The sequence below is a fragment of the Oncorhynchus nerka genome, linkage group LG9b, assembly GCF_034236695.1.
Source record: "Oncorhynchus nerka isolate Pitt River linkage group LG9b, Oner_Uvic_2.0, whole genome shotgun sequence".
Taxonomy (NCBI): domain Eukaryota; kingdom Metazoa; phylum Chordata; class Actinopteri; order Salmoniformes; family Salmonidae; genus Oncorhynchus; species Oncorhynchus nerka.
This window is the reverse complement of record NC_088424.1, coordinates 49,300,741-49,326,874: the sequence shown is the minus strand read 5'-3', so window position 1 is coordinate 49,326,874 and position 26,134 is coordinate 49,300,741. Positions and strand designations below refer to the sequence as shown.

Here is a 26,134-nt window from a genome sequence, read left to right as displayed (position 1 = left end):
AGAGAGAGACAGAGAAGGGTAGAGAGAGAGACAGAGAGGGGTAGAAAGAGATGCAGAGAGGGGTAGAAAGAGATGCAGAGAAATGCAGAAAGAGAAATAAAGAGAGAGATGCAGAAAGAGAGAGACAGAGAGATGCAGAAAGAGAGAGACAGAGAGAGATGCAGAAAGAGAGAAAGAAAGAGATGCAGAGAGGGGTAGAAAGAGATGCAGAGAAATGCAGAAAGAGAAATAAAGAGAGAGATGCAGAAAGAGAGAGACAGAGAGATGGAGAAAGATAAATAAAGAGAGAGATGCAGAAGGAGGGAGTCAGAGAGATGCAGAAAGAGAGAAAGAAAGTGAGACAGAGAGGGGTAGAAAGAGATGCAGAGAAATGCAGAAAGAGAGACAGAGAGATGTAGAAAGAGAAATAAAGAGAGAGATGTAGAAAGAGAAATAAAGAGAGAGATGTAGAAAGAGAAATAAAGAGAGAGATACAGAAAGAGAGAGACAGAGAGAGAAAGACAGAGAGGGACAGCGAGACAGAGAGACAGCGAGAGAGAGAGAGACAGAGAGATTCAAAAAGAGAGGGACAGAGAGATGGAGAAAGATAAATAAAGAGAGAGATTCAGAAAGAGAGAGACAGAGAGAGAAAGACAGAGAGGGACAACGAGACAGAGAGACAGCGAGAGAGACAGAGACCTGATCAGGGTAAATATCTCCTGCTTATCTGGTGATGACAATCCTCTCCTCTGGTTTCAGAGATCCCCTCCATTAACCGTCTGGTAGCAAAAAGGGCGAGTAAGGAATATAAAGTATATTGTTATGTACTCTAGAAAGTCTGACAGCAGATTTAACAAATGGGTTATGGTTAGTATTATAGGTGTGGTACTAGACAGATGGGTTAGTATTATAGGTGTGGTACTAGACAGATGGGTTATGGTTAGTATTATAGGTGTGGTACTAGACAGATGGGTTAGTATTATAGGTGTGGTACTGGACAGATGGGTTAGTATTATAGGTGTGGTACTAGACAGATGGGTTAGTATTATAGGTGTGGTACTAGACAGATGGGTTATGGTTAGTATTATAGGTGTGGTACTAGACAGATGGGTTAGTATTATAGGTGTGGTACTAGACAGATGGGTTATGGTTAGTATTATAGGTGTGGTACTAGACAGATGGGTTATGGTTAGTATTATAGGTGTGGTACTAGACAGATGGGTTAGTATTATAGGTGTGGTACTAGACAGATGGGTTAGTATTATAGGTGTGGTACTAGACAGATGGGTTAGTATTATAGGTGTGGTACTGGACAGATGGGTTAGTATTATAGGTGTGGTACTAGACAGATGGGTTAGTATTATAGGTGTGGTACTGGACAGATGGGTTATGGTTAGTATTATAGGTGTGGTACTAGACAGATGGGTTATGGTTAGTATTATAGGTGTGGTACTAGACAGATGGGTTAGTATTATAGGTGTGGTACCAGACAGATGGGTTAGTATTATAGGTGTGGTACTAGACAGATGGGTTAGTATTATAGGTGTGGTACTAAAGCAACTTCCGGGTTGGAGCGAGCGGTCGCATCTGCACTCGGTCCGCAGGTAGTATTACATTTCATTATAGTACAACGGTTTGATTTGTCTAATCTTGGCAATTTTTCTTCTTAGCTAGCTACATAGCCGTCTTTGTATCATAGATAATTGCGTAATTATCGTATTTCGTCGTCCTAACGCAGTCTACACCGCCCTGCAGCTAGCTAGCTAGCTAACGTCTACCGTTAGCTAGTCCACCGTCTACCGATTAGCAGCACAACTTACACTCAACTGAACGACTTGATTAGTGTAGTGTTAGCTAGCTACATAGTTGTCTTTGCTGTCTTCGTATCCAAGATAATTGTGTAGTTTAGAGTGTGTAGTTTTAGAGTGATTATCTTAATTTACCGAGGTTAGCTAGCCAGCTATTCGTCGTCCTTAACGTAACAGAACTTCCGCACTCAACAATCCGGTCGCATTTCGCTTCGCTCCACAGGTAGTATCACATTTTTCATTTCATTACAGTACAACGGCTTGATTTGTTTGATCGTAGCTAGCTACATAGCTAGCTACATAGCCGTCTTTGTATCAAAGATAATTGTGTAGTCTTGAGCGATTTCCTAGGTTAGCTAGCCAGCTATTGTCGTTCTTTTAACGCAACGTAACGTAAATCAACACTGCTAGCTAGCCAGCTAGCCCCGAATAGCAGCACAGTAGCACAGTAGAAACCATTACACTCAACGGAACGACTTGATTAGTGTAGTGTCAACAACGCAGACACTGCCAGCTAGCCTACATGGTCAACAACGCAGCCTCTGCCAGCTAGCCTACTTCAGCAGTACTGTATCATTTTAATCATTTTAGTCAATAAGATCCTTGCTACGTAAGCTTAACTTTCTGAACACTCGAGACGTGTAGTCCACTTGTCATTCCAATCTCCTTTGCATTAGCATAGCCTCTTGTGTAGCCTGTCAACTATGTGTCTGTCTATCCCTGTTCTCTCCTCTCTGCACAGACCATACAAACGCTCCACACCGCGTGGCCGCGGCCACCCTAATCTGGTGGTCCCAGCGCGCACGACACACGTGGAGTTCCAGGTCTCCGGTAGCCTCTGGAACTGCCGATCTGCGGCCAACAAGGCAGAGTTCATCTCAGCCTATGCTCCCTCCAGTCCCTCGACTTCTTGGCACTGACGGAAACATGGATCACCACAGACAACACTGCTACTCCTACTGCTCTCTCTTCGTCTGCCCACGTGTTCTCGCACACCCGAGAGCTTCTGGTCAGCGGGGTGGTGGCACCGGGATCCTCATCTCTCCCAAGTGGTCATTCTCTCTTTCTCCCCTTACCCATCTGTCTATCGCCTCCTTTGAATTCCATGCTGTCACAGTTACCAGCCCTTTCAAGCTTAACATCCTTATCATTTATCGCCCTCCAGGTTCCCTCGGAGGAGTTCATCAATGAGCTTGATGCCTTGATAAGCTCCTTTCCTGAGGACGGCTCACCTCTCACAGTTCTGGGCGACTTTAACCTCCCCACGTCTACCTTTGACTCATTCCTCTCTGCCTCCTTCTTTCCACTCCTCTCCTCTTTTGACCTCACCCTCTCACCTTCCCCCTACTCACAAGGCAGGAAATACGCTCGACCTCATCTTTACTAGATGCTGTTCTTCCACTAACCTCATTGCAACTCCCCTCCAAGTCTCCGACCACTACCTTGTATCCTTCTCCCTCTCGCTTTCATCCAACACTTCCCACACTGCCCCTACTCGGATGGTATCGCGCCGTCCCAACCTTCGCTCTCTCTCCCCCGCTACTCTCTCCTCTTCCATCCTATCATCTCTTCCCTCTGCTCAAACCTTCTCCAACCTATCTCCTGATTCTGCCTCCTCAACCCTCCTCTCCTCCCTTTCTGCATCCTTTGACTCTCTATGTCCCCTATCCTCCAGGCCGGCTCGGTCCTCCCCTCCCGCTCCGTGGCTCAACGACTCATTGCGAGCTCACAGAACAGGGCTCCGGGCAGCCGAGCGGAAATGGAGGAAAACTCGCCTCCCTGCGGACCTGACATCCTTTCACTCCCTCCTCTCTACATTTTCCTCTTCTCTCTCTGCTGCTAAAGCCACTTTCTACCACTCTAAATTCCAAGCATCTGCCTCTAACCCTAGGAAGCTCTTTGCAACCTTCTCCTCCCTCCTGAATCCTCCTCCCCCTCCCCCTCCTCCCTCTCTGCAGATGACTTCGTCAACCATTTTGAAAAGAAGGTCGACGACATCCGATCCTCGTTTGCTAAGTCAAACGACACCGCTGGTTCTGCTCACACTGCCCTACCCTGTGCTCTGACCTCTTTCTCCCCCTCTCTCCAGATGAAATCTCGCGTCTTGTGACGGCCGGCCGCCCAACAACCTGCCCGCTTGACCCTATCCCTCCTCTCTTCTCCAGACCATTTCCGGAGACCTTCTCCCTTACCTCACCTCGCTCATCAACTCATCCCTGACCGCTGGCTACGTCCCTTCCGTCTTCAAGAGAGCGAGAGTTGCACCCCTTCTGAAAAAACCTACACTCGATCCCTCCGATGTCAACAACTACAGACCAGTATCCCTTCTTTCTTTTCTCTCCAAAACTCTTGAACGTGTCGTCCTTGGCCAGCTCTCCCGCTATCTCTCTCAGAATGACCTTCTTGATCCAAATCAGTCAGGTTTCAAGACTAGTCATTCAACTGAGACTGCTCTTCTCTGTATCACGGAGGCGCTCCGCACTGCTAAAGCTAACTCTCTCTCCTCTGCTCTCATCCTTCTAGACCTATCGGCTGCCTTCGATACTGTGAACCATCAGATCCTCCTCTCCACCCTCTCCGAGTTGGGCATCTCCGGCGCGGCCCACGCTTGGATTGCGTCCTACCTGACAGGTCGCTCCTACCAGGTGGCGTGGCGAGAATCCGTCTCCACACCACGTGCTCTCACCACTGGTGTCCCCCAGGGCTCTGTTCTAGGCCCTCTCCTATTCTCGCTATACACCAAGTCACTTGGCTCTGTCATAACCTCACATGGTCTCTCCTATCATTGCTATGCAGACGACACACAATTAATCTTCTCCTTTCCCCCTTCTGATGATCAGGTGGCGAATCGCATCTCTGCATGTCTGGCAGACATATCAGTGTGGATGACGGATCACCACCTCAAGCTGAACCTCGGCAAGACGGAGCTGCTCTTCCTCCCGGGAAGGACTGCCCGTTCCATGATCTCGCCATCACGGTTGACAACTCCATTGTGTCCTCCTCCCAGAGCGCTAAGAACCTTGGCGTGATCCTGGACAACACCCTGTCGTTCTCAACTAACATCAAGGCGGTGGCCCGTTCCTGTAGGTTCATGCTCTACAACATCCGCAGAGTACGACCCTGCCTCACACAGGAAGCGGTGCAGGTCCTAATCCAGGCACTCGTCATCTCCCGTCTGGATTACTGCAACTCGCTGTTGGCTGGGCTCCCTGCCTGTGCCATTAAACCCCTACAACTCACCCAGAACGCCGCAGCCCGTCTGGTGTTCAACCTTCCCAAGTTCTCTCACGTCACCCCGCTCCTCCGCTCTCTCCACTGGCTTCCAGTTGAAGCTCGCATCCGCTACAAGACCATGGTGCTTGCCTACGGAGCTGTGAGGGGAACGGCACCTCAGTACCTCCAGGCTCTGATCAGGCCCTACACCCAAACAAGGGCACTGCGTTCATCCACCTCTGGCCTGCTCGCCTCCCTACCACTGAGGAAGTACAGTTCCCGCTCAGCCCAGTCAAAACTGTTTGCTGCTCTGGCCCCCCAATGGTGGAACAAACTCCCTCACGACGCCAGGACAGCGGAGTCAATCACCACCTTCCGGAGACACCTGAAACCCCACCTCTTTAAGGAATACCTAGGATAGGATAAAGTAATCCCTCTCACCCCCCTTAAAAGATTTAGATGCACTACTGTTCCACTGGATGTCATAAGGTGAATGCACCAATTTGTAAGTCGCTCTGGATAAGAGCGTCTGCTAAATGACTTAAATGTAAATGTAAATGTGTACTAGACAGATGGGTTAGTATTATAGGTGTGGTACTAGACAGATGGGTTAGTATTATAGGTGTGGTACTAGACAGATGGGTTATGGTTAGTATTATAGGTGTGGTACTGGACAGATGGGTTAGTATTATAGGTGTGGTACTAGACAGATGGGTTAGTATTATAGGTGTGGTACTAGACAGATGGGTTAGTATTATAGGTGTGGTACTGGACAGATGGGTTATGGTTAGTATTATAGGTGTGGTACTGGACAGATGGGTTATGGTTAGTATTATAGGTGTGGTACTGGACAGATGGGTTAGTATTATAGGTGTGGTACTAGACAGATGGGTTATGGTTAGTATTATAGGTGTGGTACTAGACAGATGGGTTATGGTTAGTATTATAGGTGTGGTACTGGACAGATGGGTTATGGTTAGTATTATAGGTGTGGTACTGGACAGATGGGTTAGTATTATAGGTGTGGTACTAGACAGATGGGTTAGTATTATAGGTGTGGTACTAGACAGATGGGTTATGGTTAGTATTATAGGTGTGGTACTAGACAGATGGGTTAGTATTATAGGTGTGGTACTGGACAGATGGGTTAGTATTATAGGTGTGGTACTAGACAGATGGGTTAGTATTATAGGTGTGGTACTAGACAGATGGGTTATGGTTAGTATTATAGGTGTGGTACTAGACACATGGGTTATGGTTAGTATTATAGGTGTGGTACTAGACAGATGGGTTAGTATTATAGGTGTGGTACTGGACAGATGGGTTAGTATTATAGGTGTGGTACTGGACAGATGGGTTAGTATTATAGGTGTGGTACTAGACAGATGGGTTAGTATTATAGGTGTGGTACTGGACAGATGGGTTATGGTTAGTATTATAGGTGTGGTACTAGACAGATGGGTTAGTATTATAGGTGTGGTACTAGACAGATGGGTTAGTATTATAGGTGTGGTACTAGACAGATGGGTTATGGTTAGTATTATAGGTGTGGTACTAGACAGATGGGTTAGTATTATAGGTGTGGTACTAGACAGATGGGTTAGTATTATAGGTGTGGTACTAGACAGATGGGTTAGTATTATAGGTGTGGTACTAGACAGATGGGTTAGTATTATAGGTGTGGTACTAGACAGATGGGTTAGTATTATAGGTGTGGTACTAGACAGATGGGTTATGGTTAGTATTATAGGTGTGGTACTGGACAGATGGGTTAGTATTATAGGTGTAGTACTAGACAGAGGGGTTAGTATTATAGGTGTGGTACTGGACAGATGGGTTATGGTTAGTATTATAGGTGTGGTACTGGACAGATGGGTTATGGTTAGTATTATAGGTGTGGTACTAGACAGATGGGTTAGTATTATAGGTGTGGTACTAGACAGATGGGTTAGTATTATAGGTGTGGTACTAGACAGATGGGTTAGTATTATAGGTGTGGTACTAGACAGACGGGTTATGGTTAGTATTATAGGTGTGGTACTAGACAGATGGGTTAGTATTATAGGTGTGGTACTGGACAGATGGGTTATGGTTAGTATTATAGGTGTGGTACTAGACAGATGGGTTATGGTTAGTATTATAGGTGTGGTACTAGACAGATGGGTTAGTATTATAGGTGTGGTACTAGACAGATGGGTTAGTATTATAGGTGTGGTACTAGACAGATGGGTTATGGTTAGTATTATAGGTGTGGTACTAGACAGATGGGTTATGGTTAGTATTATAGGTGTGGTACTAGACAGATGGGTTAGTATTATAGGTGTGGTACTGGACAGATGGGTTATGGTTAGTATTATAGGTGTGGTACTAGACAGATGGGTTAGTATTATAGGTGTGGTACTGGACAGATGGGTTAGTATTATAGGTGTGGTACTAGACAGATGGGTTAGTATTATAGGTGTGGTACTGGACAGATGGGTTAGTATTATAGGTGTGGTACTGGACAGATGGGTTAGGGTTAGTATTATAGGTGTGGTACTAGACAGATGGGTTAGTATTATAGGTGTGGTACTAGACAGATGGGTTAGTATTATAGGTGTGGTACTAGACAGATGGGTTATGGTTAGTATTATAGGTGTGGTACTAGACAGATGGGTTAGTATTATAGGTGTGGTAGTGGACAGATGGGTTAGTATTATAGGTGTGGTACTGGACAGATGGGTTAGTATTATAGGTGTGGTACTAGACAGATGGGTTAGTATTATAGGTGTGGTACTAGACAGATGGGTTATGGTTAGTATTATAGGTGTGGTACTAGACAGATGGGTTAGTATTATAGGTGTGGTACTGGACAGATGGGTTAGTATTATAGGTGTGGTACTAGACAGATGGGTTAGTATTATAGGTGTGGTACTAGACAGATGGGTTAGTATTATAGGTGTAGTACTAGACAGATGGGTTAGTATTATAGGTGTGGTACTAGACAGATGGGTTAGTATTATAGGTGTGGTACTAGACAGATGGGTTAGTATTATAGGTGTGGTACTAGACAGATGGGTTATGGTTAGTATTATAGGTGTGGTACTAGACAGATGGGTTAGTATTATAGGTGTGGTACTAGACAGATGGGTTAGTATTATAGGTGTGGTACTAGACAGATGGGTTAGTATTATAGGTGTGGTACTAGACAGATGGGTTAGTATTATAGGTGTGGTACTAGACAGATGGGTTAGTATTATAGGTGTGGTACTAGACAGATGGGTTAGTATTATAGGTGTGGTACTAGACAGATGGGTTATGGTTAGTATTATAGGTGTGGTACTAGACAGATGGGTTAGTATTATAGGTGTGGTACTAGACAGATGGGTTATGGTTAGTATTATAGGTGTGGTACTGGACAGATGGGTTAGTATTATAGGTGTGGTACTGGACAGATGGGTTAGTATTATAGGTGTGGTACTAGACAGATGGGTTAGTATTATAGGTGTGGTACTGGACAGATGGGTTAGTATTATAGGTGTGGTACTAGACAGATGGGTTATGGTTAGTATTATAGGTGTGGTACTAGACAGATGGGTTATGGTTAGTATTATAGGTGTAGTACTAGACAGATGGGTTAGTATTATAGGTGTGGTACTAGACAGATGGGTTAGTATTATAGGTGTGGTACTAGACAGATGGGTTAGTATTATAGGTGTGGTACTAGACAGATGGGTTAGTATTATAGGTGTGGTACTAGACAGATGGGTTAGTATTATAGGTGTGGTACTAGACAGATGGGTTATGGTTAGTATTATAGGTGTGGTACTAGACAGATGGGTTATGGTTAGTATTATAGGTGTGGTACTGGACAGATGGGTTAGTATTATAGGTGTGGTACTAGACAGATGGGTTAGTATTATAGGTGTGGTACTAGACAGATGGGTTATGGTTAGTATTATAGGTGTGGTACTAGACAGATGGGTTAGTATTATAGGTGTGGTACTAGACAGATGGGTTATGGTTAGTATTATAGGTGTGGTACTAGACAGATGGGTTAGTATTATAGGTGTGGTACTAGACAGATGGGGTTAGTATTATAGACAGTGTGGTACTAGACAGATGGGTTAGTATTATAGGTGTGGTACTAGACAGATGGGTTATGGTTAGTATTATAGGTGTGGTACTAGACAGATGGGTTAGTATTATAGGTGTGGTACTAGACAGATGGGTTAGTATTATAGGTGTGGTACTAGACAGATGGGTTAGTATTATAGGTGTGGTACTAGACAGATGGGTTAGTATTATAGGTGTGGTACTAGACAGATGGGTTAGTATTATAGGTGTGGTACTAGACAGATGGGTTATGGTTAGTATTATAGGTGTGGTACTGGACAGATGGGTTAGTATTATAGGTGTAGTACTAGACAGATGGGTTAGTATTATAGGTGTGGTACTGGACAGATGGGTTATGGTTAGTATTATAGGTGTGGTACTGGACAGATGGGTTATGGTTAGTATTATAGGTGTGGTACTAGACAGATGGGTTAGTATTATAGGTGTGGTACTAGACAGATGGGTTAGTATTATAGGTGTGGTACTAGACAGATGGGTTAGTATTATAGGTGTGGTACTAGACAGATGGGTTATGGTTAGTATTATAGGTGTGGTACTAGACAGATGGGTTAGTATTATAGGTGTGGTACTGGACAGATGGGTTATGGTTAGTATTATAGGTGTGGTACTAGACAGATGGGTTATGGTTAGTATTATAGGTGTGGTACTAGACAGATGGGTTAGTATTATAGGTGTGGTACTAGACAGATGGGTTAGTATTATAGGTGTGGTACTAGACAGATGGGTTATGGTTAGTATTATAGGTGTGGTACTAGACAGATGGGTTATGGTTAGTATTATAGGTGTGGTACTAGACAGATGGGTTAGTATTATAGGTGTGGTACTGGACAGATGGGTTATGGTTAGTATTATAGGTGTGGTACTAGACAGATGGGTTAGTATTATAGGTGTGGTACTGGACAGATGGGTTAGTATTATAGGTGTGGTACTAGACAGATGGGTTAGTATTATAGGTGTGGTACTGGACAGATGGGTTAGTATTATAGGTGTGGTACTGGACAGATGGGTTATGGTTAGTATTATAGGTGTGGTACTAGACAGATGGGTTAGTATTATAGGTGTGGTACTAGACAGATGGGTTAGTATTATAGGTGTGGTACTAGACTATGGACAGATGGGTTAGTATTATAGGTGTGGTACTAGACAGATGGGTTGGGTTAGTATTATAGGTGTGGTACTAGACAGATGGGTTAGTATTATAGGTGTGGTACTGGACAGATGGGTTAGTATTATAGGTGTGGTACTAGACAGATGGGTTATGGTTAGTATTATAGGTGTGGTACTAGACAGATGGGTTAGTATTATAGGTGTGGTACTAGACAGATGGGTTATGGTTAGGTATTATAGACAGTGTGGTTATGGTTAGTATTATAGGTGTGGTACTAGACAGATGGGTTAGTATTATAGGTGTGGTACTGGACAGATGGGTTAGTATTATAGGTGTGGTACTAGACAGATGGGTTAGTATTATAGGTGTGGTACTAGACAGATGGGTTAGTATTATAGGTGTGGTACTAGACAGATGGGTTAGTATTATAGGTGTGGTACTAGACAGATGGGTTAGTATTATAGGTGTGGTACTAGACAGATGGGTTATGGTTAGTATTATAGGTGTGGTACTAGACAGATGGGTTAGTATTATAGGTGTGGTACTAGACAGATGGGTTAGTATTATAGGTGTGGTACTAGACAGATGGGTTAGTATTATAGGTGTGGTACTAGACAGATGGGTTAGTATTATAGGTGTGGTACTAGACAGATGGGTTAGTATTATAGGTGTGGTACTAGACAGATGGGTTAGTATTATAGGTGTGGTACTAGACAGATGGGTTATGGTTAGTATTATAGGTGTGGTACTAGACAGATGGGTTAGTATTATAGGTGTGGTACTAGACAGATGGGTTATGGTTAGTATTATAGGTGTGGTACTGGACAGATGGGTTAGTATTATAGGTGTGGTACTAGACAGATGGGTTAGTATTATAGGTGTGGTAGACAGACAGATGGTTAGTATTATAGGTGTGGTACTGGACAGATGGGTTAGTATTATAGGTGTGGTACTAGACAGATGGGTTATGGTTAGTATTATAGGTGTGGTACTAGACAGATGGGTTATGGTTAGTATTATAGGTGTGGTACTAGACAGATGGGTTAGTATTATAGGTGTGGTACTAGACAGATGGGTTAGTATTATAGGTGTGGTACTAGACAGATGGGTTAGTATTATAGGTGTGGTACTAGACAGATGGGTTAGTATTATAGGTGTGGTACTAGACAGATGGGTTAGTATTATAGGTGTGGTACTAGACAGATGGGTTATGGTTAGTATTATAGGTGTGGTACTAGACAGATGGGTTATGGTTAGTATTATAGGTGTGGTACTGGACAGATGGGTTAGTATTATAGGTGTGGTACTAGACAGATGGGTTAGTATTATAGGTGTGGTACTAGACAGATGGGTTATGGACAGTTAGTATTATAGGTGTGGTACTAGACAGATGGGTTAGTATTATAGGTGTGGTACTAGACAGATGGGTTATGGTTAGTATTATAGGTGTGGTACTAGACAGATGGGTTAGTATTATAGGTGTGGTACTAGACAGATGGGTTAGTATTATAGGTGTGGTACTAGACAGATGGGTTATGGTTAGTATTATAGGTGTGGTACTAGACAGATGGGTTAGATGGGTTAGACAGATGGGTTAGTATTATAGGTGTGGTACTAGACAGATGGGTTAGTATTATAGGTGTGGTACTAGACAGATGGGTTATGGTTAGTATTATAGGTGTGGTACTGGACTAGACAGATGGGTTATGGTTAGTATTATAGGTGTGGTACTAGACAGATGGGTTAGTATTATAGGTGTGGTACTAGACAGATGGGTTTGGTTAGTATTATAGGTGTGGTACTAGACAGATGGGTTAGTATTATAGGTGTGGTACTGGACAGATGGGTTAGTATTATAGGTGTGGTACTGGACAGATGGGTTAGTATTATAGGTGTGGTACTAGACAGATGGGTTATGGTATTATAGGTGTGGTACTAGACAGATGGGTTAGTATTATAGGTGTGGTACTAGACAGATGGGTTAGTATTATAGGTGTGGTACTAGACAGATGGGTTAGTATTATAGGTGTGGTACTAGACAGATGGGTTATGGTTAGTATTATAGGTGTGGTACTAGACAGATGGGTTAGTATTATAGGTGTGGTACTAGACAGATGGGTTAGTATTATAGGTGTGGTACTAGACAGATGGGTTATGGTTAGTATTATAGGTGTGGTACTAGACAGATGGGTTAGTATTATAGGTGTGGTACTAGACAGATGGGTTAGTATTATAGGTGTGGTACTAGACAGATGGGTTAGTATTATAGGTGTGGTACTAGACAGATGGGTTAGTATTATAGGTGTGTAGTACTAGACAGATGGGTTAGTATTATAGGTGTGGTACTAGACAGATGGGTTAGTATTATAGGTGTGGTACTAGACAGATGGGTTAGTATTATAGGTGTGGTACTAGACAGATGGGTTAGTATTATAGGTGTGGTACTAGACAGATGGGTTAGTATTATAGGTGTGGTACTAGACAGAGATGGGTTAGTATTATAGGTGTGGTACTAGACAGATGGGTTAGTATTATAGGTGTGGTACTAGACAGATGGGTTATGGTTAGTATTATAGGTGTGGTACTAGACAGATGGGTTAGTATTATAGGTGTGGTACTAGACAGATGGGTTATGGTTAGTATTATAGGTGTGGTACTAGACAGATGGGTTAGTATTATAGGTGTGGTACTAGACAGATGGGTTAGTATTATAGGTGTGGTACTAGACAGATGGGTTAGTATTATAGGTGTGGTACTAGACAGATGGGTTAGTATTATAGGTGTGGTACTAGACAGATGGGTTAGTATTATAGGTGTGGTACTAGACAGATGGGTTAGTATTATAGGTGTGGTACTAGACAGATGGGTTAGTATTATAGGTGTGGTACTAGACAGATGGGTTATGGTTAGTATTATAGGTGTGGTACTGGACAGATGGGTTGTGGTACTAGACAGATGGGTTAGTATTATAGGTGTGGTACTAGACAGATGGGTTATGGTTAGTATTATAGGTGTGGTACTAGACAGATGGGGTTAGTATTATAGGTGTGGTACTGGACAGATGGGTTATGGTTAGTATTATAGGTGTGGTACTAGACAGATGGGTTAGTATTATAGGTGTGGTACTAGACAGATGGGTTATGGTTAGTATTATAGGTGTGGTACTAGACAGATGGGTTAGTATTATAGGTGTGGTACTGGACAGATGGGTTATGGTTAGTATTATAGGTGTGGTACTGGACAGATGGGTTAGTATTATAGGTGTGGTACTGGACAGATGGGTTAGTATTATAGGTGTGGTACTAGACAGATGGGTTAGTATTATAGGTGTGGTACTGGACAGATGGGTTAGTATTATAGGTGTGGTACTGGACAGATGGGTTAGTATTATAGGTGTGGTACTAGACAGATGGGTTATGGTTAGTATTATAGGTGTGGTACTGGACAGATGGGTTATGGTTAGTATTATAGGTGTGGTACTAGACAGATGGGTTATGGTTAGTATTATAGGTGTGGTACTGGACAGATGGGTTAGTATTATAGGTGTGGTACTGGACAGATGGGTTATGGTTAGTATTATAGGTGTGGTACTGGACAGATGGGTTATGGTTAGTATTATAGGTGTGGTACTGGACAGATGGGTTAGTATTATAGGTGTGGTACTAGACAGACGGGTTATGGTTAGTATTATAGGTGTGGTACTGGACAGATGGGTTATGGTTAGTATTATAGGTGTGGTACTAGACAGATGGGTTAGTATTATAGGTGTGGTACTAGACAGATGGGTTAGTATTATAGGTGTGGTACTGGACAGATGGGTTAGTATTATAGGTGTGGTACTAGACAGATGGGTTAGTATTATAGGTGTGGTACTAGACAGATGGGTTAGTATTATAGGTGTGGTACTAGACAGATGGGTTATGGTTAGTATTATAGGTGTGGTACTGGACAGATGGGTTAGTATTATAGGTGTGGTACTAGACAGATGGGTTAGTATTATAGGTGTGGTACTGGACAGATGGGTTAGTATTATAGGTGTGGTACTAGACAGATGGGTTAGTATTATAGGTGTGGTACTAGACAGATGGGTTATGGTTAGTATTATAGGTGTGGTACTGGACAGATGGGTTAGTATTATAGGTGTGGTACTAGACAGATGGGTTAGTATTATAGGTGTGGTACTAGACAGATGGGTTAGTATTATAGGTGTGGTACTAGACAGATGGGTTATGGTTAGTATTATAGGTGTGGTACTAGACAGATGGGTTAGTATTATAGGTGTGGTACTAGACAGATGGGTTAGTATTATTATAGGTGTGGTACTAGACAGATGGGTTAGTATTATAGGTGTGGTACTGGACAGATGGGTTATGGTTAGTATTATAGGTGTGGTACTAGACAGATGGGTTAGTATTATAGGTGTGGTACTAGACAGATGGGTTAGTATTATAGGTGTGGTACTGGACAGATGGGTTAGTATTATAGGTGTGGTACTAGACAGATGGGTTAGTATTATAGGTGTGGTACTAGACAGATGGGGGTTAGTATTATAGGTGTGGTACTAGACAGATGGGTTAGTATTATAGGTGTGGTACTAGACAGATGGATGGGTTAGTATTATAGGTGTGGTACTAGACAGATGGGTTAGTATTAGTATTATAGGTGTGGTACTGGACAGATGGGTTATGGTTAGTATTATAGGTGTGGTACTGGACAGATGGGTTAGTATTATAGGTGTGGTACTAGACAGATGGGTTATGGTTAGTATTATAGGTGTGGTACTAGACAGATGGGTTAGTATTATAGGTGTGGTACTAGACAGATGGGTTTAGTATTATAGGTGTGGTACTGGACAGATGGGTTATGGTTAGTATTATAGGTGTGGTACTAGACAGATGGGTTAGTATTATAGGTGTGGTACTAGACAGATGGGTTAGTATTATAGGTGTGGTACTGGACAGATGGGTTAGTATTATAGGTGTGGTACTGGACAGATGGGTTATGGTTAGTATTATAGGTGTGGTACTAGACAGATGGGTTAGTATTATAGGTGTGGTACTGGACAGATGGGTTATGGTTAGTATTATAGGTGTGGTACTGGACAGATGGGTTATGGTTAGTATTATAGGTGTGGTACTAGACAGATGGGTTATGGTTAGTATTATAGGTGTGGTACTAGACAGAGATGGGTTACTAGACAGATGGGTTAGTATTATAGGTGTGGTACTGGACAGATGGGTTAGTATTATAGGTGTGGTACTAGACAGATGGGTTAGTATTATAGGTGTGGTACTAGACAGATGGGTTAGTATTATAGGTGTGGTACTAGACAGATGGGTTATGGTTAGTATTATAGGTGTGGTACTAGACAGATGGTTAGTATTATTAGTGGACAGATTAGTATTATAGGTGTGGTACTAGACAGATGGGTTAGTATTATAGGTGTGGTACTAGACAGATGGGTTAGTATTATAGGTGTGGTACTAGACAGATGGGTTAGTATTATAGGTGTGGTACTAGACAGATGGGTTATGGTTAGTATTATAGGTGTGGTACTAGACAGATGGGTTAGTATTAGTATTATAGGTGTGGTACTAGACAGATGGGTTAGTATTATAGGTGTGGTACTAGACAGATGGGTTAGTATTATAGGTGTGGTACTGGACAGACGGGTTAGTATTATAGGTGTGGTACTAGACAGATGGGTTAGTATTATAGGTGTGGTACTGGACAGACGGGTTAGTATTATAGGTGTGGTACTAGACAGATGGGTTAGTATTATAGGTGTGGTACTAGACAGATGGGTTATGGTTAGTATTATAGGTGTGGTACTAGACAGATGGGTTATGGTTAGTATTATAGGTGTGGTACTAGACAGATGGGTTAGTATTATAGGTGTGGTACTAGACAGATGGGTTAGTATTATAGGTGTGGTACTAGACAGATGGGTTATGGTTAGTATTATAGGTGTGGTACTGGACAGATGGGTTAGTATTATAGGTGTGGTACTAGACAGATGGGTTAGTATTATAGGTGTGGTACTAGACAGATGGGTTATGGTTAGTATTATAGGTGTGGTACTGGACAGATGGGTTATGGTTAGTATTATAGGTGTGGTACTAGACAGATGGGTTAGTATTATAGGTGTGGTACTAGACAGATGGGTTATGGTTAGTATTATAGGTGTGGTACTAGACAGATGGGTTAGTATTATAGGTGTGGTACTAGACAGATGGGTTAGTATTATAGGTGTGGTACTAGACAGATGGGTTATGGTTAGTATTATAGGTGTGGTACTAGACAGATGGGTTAGTATTATAGGTGTGGTACTAGACAGATGGGTTATGGTTAGTATTATAGGTGTGGTACTAGACAGATGGGTTAGTATTATAGGTGTGGTACTAGACAGATGGGTTATGGTTAGTATTATAGGTGTGGTACTAGACAGATGGGTTATGGTTAGTATTATAGGTGTGGTACTAGACAGATGGGTTAGTATTATAGGTGTAGTACTAGACAGATGGGTTAGTATTATAGGTGTGGTACTAGACAGATGGGTTAGTATTATAGGTGTGGTACTGGACAGATGGGTTAGTATTATAGGTGTGGTACTAGACAGATGGGTTATGGTTAGTATTATAGGTGTGGTACTGGACAGATGGGTTAGTATTATAGGTGTGGTACTAGACAGATGGGTTAGTATTATAGGTGTGGTACTAGACAGATGGGTTAGTATTATAGGTGTGGTACTGGACAGATGGGTTAGTATTATAGGTGTGGTACTAGACAGATGGGTTAGTATTATAGGTGTGGTACTAGACAGATGGGTTAGTATTATAGGTGTGGTACTGGACAGATGGGTTATGGTTAGTATTATAGGTGTGGTACTAGACAGATGGGTTAGTATTATAGGTGTGGTACTAGACAGATGGGTTAGTATTATAGGTGTGGTACTAGACAGATGGGTTAGTATTATAGGTGTGGTACTGGACAGATGGGTTAGTATTATAGGTGTGGTACTGGACAGATGGGTTATGGTTAGTATTATAGGTGTGGTACTAGACAGATGGGTTAGTATTATAGGTGTGGTACTAGACAGATGGGTTAGTATTATAGGTGTGGTACTAGACAGATGGGTTAGTATTATAGGTGTGGTACTGGACAGATGGGTTATGGTTAGTATTATAGGTGTGGTACTAGACAGATGGGTTAGTATTATAGGTGTGGTACTAGACAGATGGGTTATGGTTAGTATTATAGGTGTGGTACTAGACAGATGGGTTAGTATTATAGGTGTGGTACTAGACAGATGGGTTAGTATTATAGGTGTGGTACTGGACAGATGGGTTAGTATTATAGGTGTGGTACTAGACAGATGGGTTAGTATTATAGGTGTGGTACTGGACAGATGGGTTATGGTTAGTATTATAGGTGTGGTACTAGACAGATGGGTTATGGTTAGTATTATAGGTGTGGTACTGGACAGATGGGTTAGTATTATAGGTGTGGTACTAGACAGATGGGTTATGGTTAGTATTATAGGTGTGGTACTAGACAGATGGGTTAGTATTATAGGTGTGGTACTAGACAGATGGGTTAGTATTATAGGTGTGGTACTAGACAGATGGGTTATGGTTAGTATTATAGGTGTGGTACTGGACAGATGGGTTAGTATTATAGGTGTGGTACTAGACAGATGGGTTAGTATTATAGGTGTGGTACTAGACAGATGGGTTAGTATTATAGGTGTGGTACTGGACAGATGGGTTATGGTTAGTATTATAGGTGTGGTACTAGACAGATGGGTTAGTATTATAGGTGTGGTACTAGACAGATGGGTTAGTATTATAGGTGTGGTACTGGACAGATGGGTTATGGTTAGTATTATAGGTGTGGTACTAGACAGATGGGTTATGGTTAGTATTATAGGTGTGGTACTAGACAGATGGGTTAGTATTATAGGTGTGGTACTAGACAGATGGGTTAGTATTATAGGTGTGGTACTAGACAGATGGGTTAGTATTATAGGTGTGGTACTAGACAGACGGGTTATGGTTAGTATTATAGGTGTGGTACTAGACAGATGGGTTATGGTTAGTATTGCTATTTATTTATTCTAAAAAGGAGAGTAGAATTCTAGCGAGGTCAAAAGGGTCAGCTAATGAAATGACCCCTGACCTTAGCCTTGTGTGTGGTTGCCGTGGTGCCGTTGGTTTCCGAGGTGATAGTCTGAGCGCTCATCAGAACACCGGGGATAGCGTCACCGTTGGCGTCACCCTGTCAGAAGTCACGTGACTCAAATGAGTTTTTATTAGGCACCCAACAGAAGTGAATGGAAAGACTACCTGAACCAAGTAGAAACTCATTGTTGCTTTCCTTTTCTCTTCTTCTGCCCAAATGAACACACCTCTGAAGACTCATAGGTTTTCGTCTCTGTGTGGACAACAGGAACCTCCTTGGTGGTCGACTCCTCTGCTGGGTTTCTGAGAAGAAATAAATAAAAACGGCAAAACTTCACCATTAATAGGTATTTTGAACATGTAATTTAGGAACTCATATGTGTCCTGTTAACTGTAACATAATCACAACAGCTTTGTCCTGGAAACAAAACAAAACATCAAAATAAACAATGAAATAGGACAAATACATGCCACATGCTGGAATGGAGAACCCGAGAAACAAAACAGAACCCAAGAAACAAAACAGAACCCAAGAAACAAAACAGAACCCAAGAAACAAAACAGAACCCAAGAAACAAAACAGAACCCAAGAAACAAAACAGAACCCAAGAAACAAAACAGAACCCAAGAAACAAAACAGAAAATTGCTTCAGGAATAAAATGCATTTACATTTACAGACCGTACTGAGAGCAAGACAATTAAATAATACAATCTAATAATATAATCAGAAATTGACATACACTGCATTCGGAAAAATTCGGACTCATTCACTTTGTCCACATTTTCTTACGTTACAGCCTTATTCTAAAATGGATTAAATTGTAAAAAAGTCAATCTACACACAAAACCCCATAATGACAAAGCAAAAACAGGTTTTTAGACATTTTTGTAAATGTATTAAAAATAAAAAACAGAAATACCTTATTTACATAAATATCAGGTATCAAGGTAAGACCCAGATGCAGACTGTGTCGAAGCAATAATGTTTATTACAGCAACAGGGGCAAAGGTCGGGAGGCAGGCTCAGGGTCAGGTCAGGCAGAGGTCGGTAATCCAGAAGTGGGGAAAAGGTGCAGGACGGGAGGCAGGCTCAGGGTCAGGTCAGGCAGAGGTCGGTAATCCAGAAGTGGGGAAAAGGTGCAGGACGGGAGGCAGGCTCAGGGTCAGGTCAGGCAGAGGTCGGTAATCCAGAAGTGGGGAAAAGGTACAGGACGGGAGGCAGGCTCAGGGTCAGGCAGAGGTCGGTAATCCAGAAGTGGGGAAAAGGTGCAGGACGGGAGGCAGGCTCAGGGTCAGGTCAGGCAGAGGTCGGTAATCCAGAAGTGGGGAAAAGGTGCAGGACGGCAGGCAGGCTCAGGGTCAGGCAGAGTGGTCAGGTGGGCGGGTACAGAGTCAAGACAGGCAAAGGTCAAAAACGAGGAGGACGAGAAAAGAGTGACTGGGGAAAAGCAGGAGCTGTCACAAAAACGCTAGCTGCCTTGACAAACAAGACAGATGGGGAAGATGGGCAACACCTGGAGGGGGGTGGAGACAATCACAAAGACAGGCTGAAACAGATCAGGGAGTGACAGTACCCCTCCACCACCTCTAGGGGGCGCCACCTGGCGTCATACCTGGTTGACCGGGTTGTCGGCAGTGGAAGTCAGCGATGAGGGCTGGGTCCAGGATGTCTCTAGTGGGGACCCAGCACCTCTCCTCCGGGCCACAACCCTCCCAGTCAACCAGGTACTGGAAACCCCCTGGTCGAACCCTCAGGGTAAGCCGGATGGCCATCAACGACACGGGGAGTAGGGGTGGGCCTGGAAATAGAAGACAAAGGGCTGTGAGACATGGGCTTAATTCTAGACACACGGATTGACAAATGCGGACACGTCAGGGACCATAGTAGGCCACCAAAAGCGCTGTCACACAAAGGCCAGGGTCCAATGGGCACTCAGGTGGCAGGCCAGCCTGGAGGAGTGGGCCCACTCCAGGACTGCGGAGTGGACGGTGTCAGGATCGAACATCTGGTCGTCCCCCTCCCCCCGCCCGGGATTCAGCTGGGAACACAGTGCCTCACGGACCTGCTTCCCCACTCCCCAGCTGAGTGCCGTCGCCAGGCATGAAGTGGGATGGGATGGTCTCGGGTTCCGGGGTAGTAGTCGTGGGGCTATAGCGTCGAGACAGTGCATCCGGCTTGACATTCTTGGATCCCGGCCGGTATGAGAGGGAGAAGTTGAACAGTGTGAACAGCAAGGCCCATCTGGCTTGCCTGGAGTTGAGGCGCTTGGTGGTGCGGAGATACTCCAGCTTCTTGTGGTCAGTAAACACGATGAACGGATGTTCCGCCCCCTCCAGCTAGTGCCTCCATTCCTCCAACGCCATCTTCACCGCGAGAAGCTCACAATTCCCCACATCGTAGTTCCTTTCCGTGGCGTTGAGGCGATGGGAGAAGAAGGCGCAGGGATGTAGCTTGAGGTCAATGGCAGAACGCTGGGACAAGACAACCCCCACTCCGACATCTGAAGCATCGGACTCCACCACAAACTGACGGGAAGGGTCCGGATGAACCAAGATGGGAGCTGTGGTGAAGCGATGTTTGAGGTCCCGGAACGCCCGGTCAGCAGCTGGAGACCATGTGAACGGAACCTTGGGTGAGCTGAGCGCTGATAGGGGGGAAGCCAGGATGCTGTAACCCCAGATAAAGCAACGATAGAAGTTGGCGAACCCCAGGAAACGTTGCAACTGCACCCTAGATGTAGGCTGAGGCCAATCCATCACTGCTCTCACCTTCCCGGGATCCATCTGGACACCCCCAACAAAGATGATGTAACCCAGAAAAGGGATGGTGAAGCGTTTGAACTCGCACTTCTCTGCCTTCACAAACAGCTGATTCTCCAGAAGGCGTTGGACGTGGAGCAAGTGTTCTTGAGGGGAGGGGGAAAAGACGAGGATGTCATCAATGTAGACGAAGATGAACCGGTTCAACATTTCACGGAGAATACCATTCACCAGAGCCTGGAACACAGCAGGGGCATTGGTGAGTTCAAAGGGCATGACCAAATACTCGTGGTGGCCACTGGCTGTGTTGAAGGCGGTCTTCCACTCATCCCCTTCTGGTATCTGCACCAGGTGGTAGGCGTTCCGTAAATCCAGCTTGGAGAACACAGTGGCCACCTGGAGCAGTTCGAAGGTCGAGGAGATGAGTGGTAGCGGGTAACTGTTCTTAACTGTAATGTCATTGAGTCCCTAGTAGTCAATGCATGGGCGCAGGGTCTTGTCCTTTTTCTCCACAAAGAAGTACCCTGCGCCGGCAGGAGAGGAAGAGGGACGGATAAATCCAGCAGCTAGGGAGTCCCCAATGTAGGTCTCCAGCAGCATACCACCCTGCATACCACTGCTGGCTTGCTTCTGAAGCTAAGCAGGGTTGGTCCTGGTTAGTTCCTGGATGGGAGACCAGATGCTGCTGGAAGTGGTGTTGGGAGGGCCAGTAAGGAGGCACTCTTTCCTCTGGTCTAAAAAAATATCCCAATGCCCCAGGGCACCCTGCCCTGACGAACTGCCTTTCTGTTTGACGCTGTATGACTCTAGCTCAGTCACCAAGGTTTTCTTTGGCCTCAACCCTGCCGACAGACCTGTCTATAATAATATCACTGTCTGTTACTGTCTTTTTTTGTAGTGGACACGGTCTTAGTTTGACTATTTTCTGATCCACGCCCCTACCTCTTTATTAAGGTATCTGTGACCAACAGACGCATACCTGTATCTGTATTCCCAGGCTGACTCTACAGTCACTACTGACTCTGACTCTACAGTCACTACTGACTCTGACTCTACAGTCACTACTGACCCTGACTCTACAGTCACTACTGACCCTGACTCTACAGTCACTACTGACTCTGACTCTACAGTCACTACTGACCCTGACTCTACAGTCACTACTGACTCTGACTCTACAGTCACTACTGACCCTGACTCTACAGTCACTACTGACCCTGACTCTACAGTCACTACTGACCCTGACTCTACAGTCACTACTGACCCTGACTCTACAGTCACTACTGACCCTGACTCTACAGTCACTACTGACTCTGACTCTACAGTCACTACTGACTCTGACTCTACAGTCACTACTGGCTCTGACTCTACAGTCACTACTGGCTCTGACTCTACAGTCACTACTGACTCTGACTCTACAGTCACTACTGACCCTGACTCTACAGTCACTACTGACCCTGACTCTACAGTCACTACTGACTCTGACTCTACAGTCACTCCTGACCCTGACTCTACAGTCACTACTGACTCTGACTCTACAGTCACTACTGACTCTGACTCTACAGTCACTACTGACTCTGACTCTACAGTCACTACTGACTCTGAATCTACAGTCACTACTGACTCTGACTCTACAGTCACTACTGACCCTGACTCTACAGTCACTACTGACCCTGACTCTACAGTCACTACTGACCCTGACTCTACAGTCACTACTGACTCTGACTCTACAGTCACTACTGACCCTGACTCTACAGTCACTACTGACCCTGACTCTACAGTCACTACTGACTCTGACTCTACAGTCACTACTGACCCTGACTCTACAGTCACTACTGACTCTGACTCTACAGTCACTACTGACTCTGACTCTACAGTCACTACTGACTCTGACTCTACAGTCACTACTGACCCTGACTCTACAGTCACTACTGGCTCTGACTCTACATTCACTACTGGCTCTGACTCTACATTCACTACTGACCCTGACTCTACAGTAACTACTGACCTTACAGTCAATACTGGTTCTGGCTACTTCTCAAGAGGCGATTTCTGATTCTGCCACTGTGTCTGCTGTGAGTACTGGCTCTAACTGTGCTTCTGCCACTGTGTCTGCTGTGAGTACTGGCTCTGACTCTACATTCATTACTGACCCTGTGTCTGCTGTGAGTACTGGCTCTAACTGTGCTTCTGCCACTGTGTCTGCTGTGAGTACTGGCTCTAACTGTGCTTCTGCCACTGTGTCTGCTGTGAGTACTGGCTCTAACTGTGCTTCTGCCGTCTGTGTCTGCTGTGAGTACTGGCTCTAACTGTGCTTCTGCCACTGTGTCTGCTATGAGTACTGGCTCTAACTGTGCTTCTGCCACTGTGTCTGCTATGAGTACTGGCTCTAACTGTGCTTCTGCCACTGTGTCTGCTATGAGTACTGGCTCTAACTGTGCTTCTGCCACTGTGTCTGCTGTGAGTACTGGCTCTAACTGTGCTTCTGCCGTCTGTGTCTGCTGTGAGTACTGGCTCTAACTGTGCTTCTGCCACTGTGTCTGCTATGAGTACTGGCTCTAACTGTGCTTCTGCCACTGTGTCTGCTATGAGTACTGGCTCTAACTGTGCTTCTGCCACTGTGTCTGCTGTGAGTACTGGCTCTAACTGTGCTTCTGCCACTGTGTCTGCTATGAGTACTGGCTCTAACTGTGCTTCTGCCGTCTGTGTCTGCTGTGAGTACTGGCTCTAACTGTGATTCTGCCACTGTGTCTGCTGTGAGTACTGGCTCTAACTGTGCTTCTGCCACTGTGTCTGCTGTGAGTACTGGCTCTAACTGTGCTTCTGCCGTCTGTGTCTGCTGTGAGTACTGGCTCTAACTGTGATTCTGCCACTGTGTCTGCTGTGAGTACTGGCTCTAACTGTGCTTCTGCCGTCTGTGTCTGCTGTGAGTACTGGCTCTAACTGTGATTCTGCCACTGTGTCTGCTGTGAGTACTGGCTCTAACTGTGCTTCTGACCCTGTGTCTGCTGTGAGTACTGGCTCTGACTCTACATTCATTACTGACCCTGTGTCTGCTGTGAGTACTGGCTCTAACTGTGCTTCTGCCGTCTGTGTCTGCTGTGAGTACTGGCTCTAACTGTGCCTCTGACCCTGTGTCTGCTGTGAGTACTGGCTCTGACTCTACGTTCATTACTGACCCTGTGTCTGCTGTGAGTACTGGCTCTAACTGTGCTTCTGCCACTGTGTCTGCTGTGAGTACTGGCTCTGACTGTGCTTCTGCCACTGTGTCTGCCGTGAGTACTGGCTCTAACTGTGCTTCTGCCACTGTGTCTGCTGTGAGTACTGGCTCTAACTGTGCTTCTGTCACTGTGTCTGCTGTGAGTACTGGCTCTAACTGTGCTTCTGTCACTGTGTCTGCTGTGAGTACTGGCTCTAACTGTGCTTCTGTCACTGTGTCTGCTGTGAGTACTGGCTCTAACTGTGCTTCTGCCACTGTGTCTGCTGTGAGTACTGGCTCTAACTGTGCTTCTGTCACTGTGTCTGCTGTGAGTACTGGCTCTAACTGTGCTTCTGACCCTGTGTCTGCTGTGAGTACTGGCTCTAACTGTGCTTCTGCCACTGTGTCTGCTGTGAGTACTGGCTCTAACTGTGCTTCTGCCACTGTGTCTGCTGTGAGTACTGGCTCTAACTGTGCTTCTGCCGTCTGTGTCTGCTGTGAGTACTGGCTCTAACTGTGCTTCTGCCACTGTGTCTGCTATGAGTACTGGCTCTAACTGTGCTTCTGCCACTGTGTCTGCTATGAGTACTGGCTCTAACTGTGCTTCTGCCACTGTGTCTGCTATGAGTACTGGCTCTAACTGTGCTTCTGCCACTGTGTCTGCTGTGAGTACTGGCTCTAACTGTGCTTCTGCCGTCTGTGTCTGCTGTGAGTACTGGCTCTAACTGTGCTTCTGCCACTGTGTCTGCTATGAGTACTGGCTCTAACTGTGCTTCTGACCCTGTGTCTGCTGTGAGTACTGGCTCTGACTCTACATTCATTACTGACCCTGTGTCTGCTGTGAGTACTGGCTCTAACTGTGCTTCTGCCACTGTGTCTGCTGTGAGTACTGGCTCTGACTGTGCTTCTGCCACTGTGTCTGCCGTGAGTACTGGCTCTAACTGTGCTTCTGTCACTGTGTCTGCTGTGAGTACTGGCTCTAACTGTGCTTCTGTCACTGTGTCTGCTGTGAGTACTGGCTCTAACTGTGCTTCTGCCACTCTGTCTGCCGTGAGTACTGGCTCTAACTGTGCTTCTGTCACTGTGTCTGCTGTGAGTACTGGCTCTAACTGTGCTTCTGTCACTGTGTCTGCTGTGAGTACTGGCTCTAACTGTGCTTCTGCCACTGTGTCTGCCGTGAGTACTGTCTCTAACTGTGCTTCTGACCCTGTGTCTGCTGTGAGTACTGGCTCTAACTGTGCTTCTGACCCTGTGTCTGCTGTGAGTACTGGCTCTAACTGTGCTTCTGCCACTGTGTCTGCTGTGAGTACTGGCTCTAACTGTGCTTCTGCCACTGTGTCTGCTGTGAGTACTGGCTCTAACTGTGCTTCTGCCGTCTGTGTCTGCTGTGAGTACTGGCTCTAACTGTGCTTCTGCCACTGTGTCTGCTATGAGTACTGGCTCTAACTGTGCTTCTGCCACTGTGTCTGCTATGAGTACTGGCTCTAACTGTGCTTCTGCCACTGTGTCTGCTATGAGTACTGGCTCTAACTGCGCTTCTGCCACTGTGTCTGCTGTGAGTACTGGCTCTAACTGTGCTTCTGCCGTCTGTGTCTGCTGTGAGTACTGGCTCTAACTGTGCTTCTGCCACTGTGTCTGCTATGAGTACTGGCTCTAACTGTGCTTCTGCCACTGTGTCTGCTATGAGTACTGGCTCTAACTGTGCTTCTGCCACTGTGTCTGCTGTGAGTACTGGCTCTAACTGTGCTTCTGCCACTGTGTCTGCTATGAGTA

At 44.9% G+C, this 26,134-nt stretch overlaps 1 protein-coding gene across 1 annotated transcript in view; it reads right to left on the bottom strand.

The window, feature by feature from the left end:
* LOC115127126 (band 4.1-like protein 3) overlaps positions 1-26,134 on the bottom strand; it is a 128,367-nt gene that overhangs the window by 7,580 nt on the left and 94,653 nt on the right. The window contains exon 18 of the mRNA XM_065013798.1: positions 18,570-18,707. Coding sequence (XP_064869870.1) covers positions 18,642-18,707 — 66 coding nt within the window. The 3' untranslated portion in view covers positions 18,570-18,641. The remainder of the gene's footprint in view (positions 1-18,569; positions 18,708-26,134) is intronic.